General features: G+C 25.3%; 1 protein-coding gene across 1 annotated transcript; it reads left to right on the forward strand.

The window, feature by feature from the left end:
* Positions 1 to 18: 18 nt before the first annotated feature.
* On the forward strand, positions 19 to 5,674 carry LOC107996131 (transportin-3). Its single transcript, XM_017054044.3, has 17 exons — positions 19 to 158; positions 438 to 641; positions 723 to 880; positions 949 to 1,021; positions 1,089 to 1,220; positions 1,320 to 1,537; positions 1,627 to 1,918; positions 1,998 to 2,233; positions 2,325 to 2,464; positions 2,534 to 2,725; positions 2,800 to 3,038; positions 3,127 to 3,267; positions 3,329 to 3,540; positions 3,604 to 3,760; positions 3,834 to 4,001; positions 4,077 to 4,189; positions 4,270 to 5,674. Exons 1-17 carry the CDS (start codon positions 42 to 44, stop codon positions 4,328 to 4,330), a joined length of 2,853 nt encoding a protein of 950 aa, XP_016909533.1. The 5' UTR covers positions 19 to 41; the 3' UTR covers positions 4,331 to 5,674.
* Positions 5,675 to 6,000: the final 326 nt, after the last annotated feature.

Raw genomic sequence — 6,000 nt, forward strand, 5'->3', positions numbered from 1 at the left:
TGTGTATGGCTATTACCGGGAAAATAAATATTTTTTGAAGAATGGAGTCTCCGCCTGACCTGGAAACAGTTTACCAGGCTGTATATTCTTTATATAATAATTCAAATCCTTCGGGGCCAGGAAAAATATCTCAATGGTTGGACGAATTACAAAAATCAGTAAGTTATTTGTTAACGGTTTTTTATAATTATTATATATTTTTGAACTTTTATATTTTACAAATTTTTTTGCCATTGATGATATAGTTTTTAATAATTTTGTAATATAAATGTAAAATTCTAAATTAAAAAATATAGATACATCAAATAATCTCTAACCTTATGTATAAAAAATTTTAATTTTATATTATATTGTTTTTATATTATTGTAATTTAAAAATAAAAAAAATATAAAAATATAAAAATATTTTTAAAAATAATATTTATATAATTTTTTAGGTATTTGCATGGAAAATAGCAGATGAAATGTTGCAACAAAAACGAGATTTTCAATCTTGTTATTTTGCTGCACAAACAATGCGTACCAAAATACAATTATGTTTCCAAGAATTACCTCCAGAAGCTCATACTTCTTTGAGAGATTCTTTAATGAATCACATATCACAAATTAATGAACATACCAATTCTGCTATTGTTACACAGGTTTATATATAATTTTTTTTTATATTACTTATATATATATTTATATATATGATTATAATAATAAAAATAATATTATTATAGTTGTGTTTAGCATTAGCAGATCTTGCATTACAAATGTGTACATGGGAAAAACCAGTTGTGGATTTGATTAATAGATTTGGCGGATCAACTGCCAGTTTATGGCCATTACTTGAAGTAATGACTGTATTACCAGAAGAAGTAAATTCAAGATCTCTTAGGTATTTAAATACACATATTTATAGATATTTATAAAGAATTTTTTTTTAAATTATATATAATTTTATAGATTAGGAGCTAATCGCAGGCAACATATATTGCTTGAACTTAATGCAAGTGCAGATACAGTGACAGAATTTTTGGTATGTAGATTGAAAATGTATATTTTTATATTAATATTTTATATTTATATTTTTATTATATCTTTAGAAAATGTGTTTAAAAAATGGCGGAGAGAATGTACAAATCCGTGTTACAATTCTTAGATGTTTTACAAGTTGGATTGCAGTACATGCTATACCTCTTGTACCTACAAGTGATGTTATTGTATATACTCTTCAGGTATAAATTTTCTCGTCAATATTGATATCTAATAATTCTAGATAAATATCTGATGACTTTAAATAAACTTTAAATAAAGTATTATATATCATTGTTTAGATACTTGGAAATCATATGACTGGATCTCAATTACACGAAGCAGCTGCAGATTGTATATGTGTAATTCTGCAAATTTTGGAAGAAGACAGTAATAGTAATCAGGATAATAATAGCGAATCTAATATACAACTACAACAGTTACAATTATTTCTTTTTACTAGTGTAATGACTTTAGAACAACCGTATCATTTATCTGTTGCACATGAAGATATGGACAAGTAAACTTTATTTCTTCTATGTAATTAAAGAAATAATACAACTTTTAATTATTTAAAATATTTACTTAGTCATTATATAAATTGTTTAGGTCAATAAACTATTGTCGAATTTTTACGGAATTAGCTGAAACCTTTTTGGAAACCATAGTAAATGGTTGTGCAGGAGGAAAACAACATTATGCTATTAAAATTCTTGATCTTGTCTTAGTATGTGTTGGACATCATGATTATGAAGTAGCACAAATAACTTTCAATTTGTGGTATCGTTTATCTGAAATTCTCTATCAAAAAAATAGCGATGATCTTAATGCAGTATTTCGACCTCATATTGAAAGATTAATTGGAGCACTATGTAGACATTGTCAAATGGAACCAGATCATGTTAGTATTTTCAATATTTAAATGAAATGATTTAAATATTTTTTTCTAAAGATGTTCTATACATAATTTTTTTTAACAGTTAGGTCTAGTAGAAGAGGGAGCAGGTGGAGAAGAATTTGCAGATTTTAGAAATCGTGTTTCAGATTTAATAAAGGATGTTGTATTTGTAGTGGGAAGTAGTCATTGTTTTCGACAAATGTTTTCATCTTTGACAGGTGGTCCAGGACCACAAGGTCAGCCTAATCATGTACCTACATGGGATTCAACTGAAGCAGCTTTGTTTGTAATGCAAGCAGTGGCAAAAAATATTTTACCGTAATTTTCTAATATAATAAAAATTTTTATATGTTTAATTATAATAATATTTTTATTATGATTCAATAAACATAATAATATTTGTATACAGAAAAGAAAATGACGTAGTGCCGAAAGTAGTAGAGGCCATTTTAAATTTACCAGAAAATACTCATATAGCTGTTCGTCATACAAGCATTCTATTATTGGGAGAACTTTGTGAATGGATAGACAATCATCGTCAATCTCTAGGTAACATTTGAAAATAACTATGTTTTAATATATTTATTTATTATAAATAATTTAAAATTAAATTTGTAGAACCTGTTTTGAATTTTCTTTTGACCTGCTTAAATCAAAAAGGTTTAGGAAGTGCAGCTTGTGGTGCATTGTTAAGTATATGTACTGCTTGCCCATCACATATGGCTTCACATTTTCCAGGATTATTACAAATAGCACGTTCTCTTGATAATTTTGCTATCAGTAATGATGCTGCTATTGGTTTGCTTAAGGGTAAGATAATATAATATAAGTGCTGATAAATAAAAATTTTAAAACAATATAGTATATCTGTTATTTTAAAACAGGAGTAGCAATAATTATGTCAAGCTTACCACGTGAAAAACTTACACAAGCTATGAAAGAATTATGTTGGTTTCAAGCAAGACCATTGTGTGAGATTATGGAACGTAGAATTCCCATCGAAGTAGGAACTAAGACTGATCCTGTGATATGGCTAGACAGATTAGCTGCTATATTTAGGCATACTGACCCTCCAATTGAAGATAGTTTTGAACCTCATCCTTGTCAAAGTGCTGTTACTGAAGTATGTCTTATAGTTTAATAATAATAATATAATTTGAATATCATAATAATTCATGATACATATACTTTTTTATATTGATATCATATAGATGTGGCCCATATTATCAAATGTATGCACAACATATCAACATGATGCAAAATTAATGGAAAGATGTTGTCGTTGTCTAAGATTTGCTGTTCGTTGTGTAAGAAAACATTCCGCCCATCTTCTTGAACCGCTTGTAAAACAGGTATTTATTATATTATAAATTTTAGATTATAGAATTATATTATTATTATATAAATTTTCAGATTGTGCAATTATATGCAGCTCATCAACATAGTTGTTTTTTATATCTCGGTTCAATATTAGTTGATGAATATGCTACAGATTCAGAATGTGTCTCTGGTTTATTAAAAATGTTAGAGGCATTTATTGGACCTACTTTTAATATTCTTCAACAACAAGATGGATTAAAAAACCATCCTGACACCGTAGATGATCTTTTCAGATTATGTGCTAGGTATATATTTTTATTAACAAAATAATTTTGTCTTAAATATTAAAACATTATATTTTTAATAAGGTTTCTTCAAAGAGCTCCAATACCTTTCCTGTGCTCTGTTGTCATAGAAAGCATAATTGACTGTGCCTTAATGGCCTGTAGCTTAGACCACAGGGACGCAAATGTATCAGTAATGAAATTTTTTTATGATTTGTTACATTGTGGTCGAAATTATGAGGTAATTTAAAAAAAAACTTGATTTTTTTATACTTTGATATTAATAAATTTGTATTGCTGTTTTTATTTTCAAGAATCGAACGGATTATACAATACGACGGGAATTAGTACAACGCGTATTAAAAGAAAAAGGACAGACATTAGTCATAAGGTTACTTCATGCATCTGTATTTTCACTATCGTCCTACATGTTATCTGATGTAGCAGATGTTTTTGTTGAACTTTCTTTAACTAATAGACAAGTAAGATATAATAATTTTTTAATTACTTATTAATTATTATATTCTTTTATAATTAAAATATTATTAATTATTTAGCTATTATCTAAATGGTTAGAAGAAGCCATTAAAACCATGCCATCACAAAATGCAGGTGGTTCTCCTACAGCACAACCTGAACAATTGTTTGAATTTCACAATACGGTTACAAGGTACATTAAATATGTAATGTTTTATTTTATATTCGAACAATTGATAAAATAAATTTTTACATGAATTTATTAAATTCTAGGGCAGAAACAGCAAAATCTATAAATCATGCTTTACGCAATTTTGCGCGTTTGTATCGTTGATGCATTTTAAAATTTTAAGATCAAAAATATCAAAATTATAAACAGCAAAGATCTTCTAGGATCCTTCATATAATTATTATATTTGAAGGTATTAAAGAAAAAAGATTACTGTGAAATGGTAAGTCTATGCTGTATAAATATATTAGAAAAGTTTTAAATTTTGTATTTGTTTACTATCTACACATTCCTTTACAAAGTATGTAAAACGAATAACATAAACCAATCATCTTATAAGATATAATTTTACATACGAACTTTGCGTTCTATAAATTTTTTTTATAATAACTAATATATACATTTTTGCCATATGAAAAACTAAATATAGAACTTTATACACTGCTTGCTTTTCAATTATTTATGTTATTATTAGTATAGTTAGATTGTATTTGTTCCGTGTAATTTTTGAATATATAATATGAAGAAGAATATCCGGATTACCTATTAGGTATGTATCTAGTCAACTGTTTCAAATAACATTATGCATACTTTGTAGATGAAGTGTAGATAGTAAACATTAAAAAATCAGAATGATTATATATTTTTGTGCTTTCCATCTTATTTACACGGACAATTTTACAATGGAATATTATTAAATTATATAACAAAATAATGGAATATGTGGTATTCGATTTATCATTAAAATGCACTAGGTTGTACAATATTATCTTAAAGTTACGTTTTTAATGCTTTAACAGATTTATTAAGTATCACTTTCAATAACAATTTTTTTTGTTATTTTATATGGTTATAATAATATGGAGAGCAAACAACATACTTTGCAAACAGATTTTTGATAAACATTTCTAAATGAAATGTAAAAAAATTATTTGTGCATACATATTACATGAAATGAAAAATATGTATGAATTTTACGTGATAAAATAGGATTTATTGACACTTCTGTATCTTTTTCACATGTTTCGCAAAATATATAATTTTATATACATGTAGAACATATTTAATGAGGCGTGTTATATGATAGTAATGTTTGGAGACAAATGTGTCCAACATTCTCATTGTATGAACAGACATTTGAAAGTAAAGTGTTCAATAGTTTTAAACATGTCAATATTTTCATCAATTTGTGTCTCAAAATACAAGTCTAATCGTATATTCTGAACCAAAGTAAAGATGCAAAATTACAAATTTATATACATACAATTAAAAAAGAAAAAAAAGTTGTATGCTCATTTTACACATTAACTTGTACAAATATATTACGCAATTGATTTCTTATAAATTGTTAATGTACAGATGAAGTATTAATGAATATAAACATTCATATTAATAAGAAAAATAATTATAATGTAAGATAAAAATAATTAAATTATAAGAATATTTTAATGATTAGCATTATTTTTAGCATTTACATTATCATTTCATTTTATAACAAATATTTCTTATATATTAAACAAAATATTTTTTTTAATATATATATCTATGTTTATTTATTTATTCTTTTAATATATAAATATATGATCATAATTAAAATCACAACAAGAAGGTTTGCAATTATAAATAATAATAAAACATTAGAATACAGATATATTTATGAAATTAAATTTAAAAACTTTTTAATTAATCTTTTTAATATCAAATAAAATTTATTGAAGGATATAATAGCATTTTGGGTTAACAAAGTTATTAATATTATTTAAATGATTGTTATA

The sequence above is a fragment of the Apis cerana genome, linkage group LG4 (genome assembly GCF_029169275.1).
Source record: "Apis cerana isolate GH-2021 linkage group LG4, AcerK_1.0, whole genome shotgun sequence".
In the NCBI taxonomy this organism is placed as follows: Eukaryota; Metazoa; Arthropoda; class Insecta; order Hymenoptera; family Apidae; genus Apis; species Apis cerana.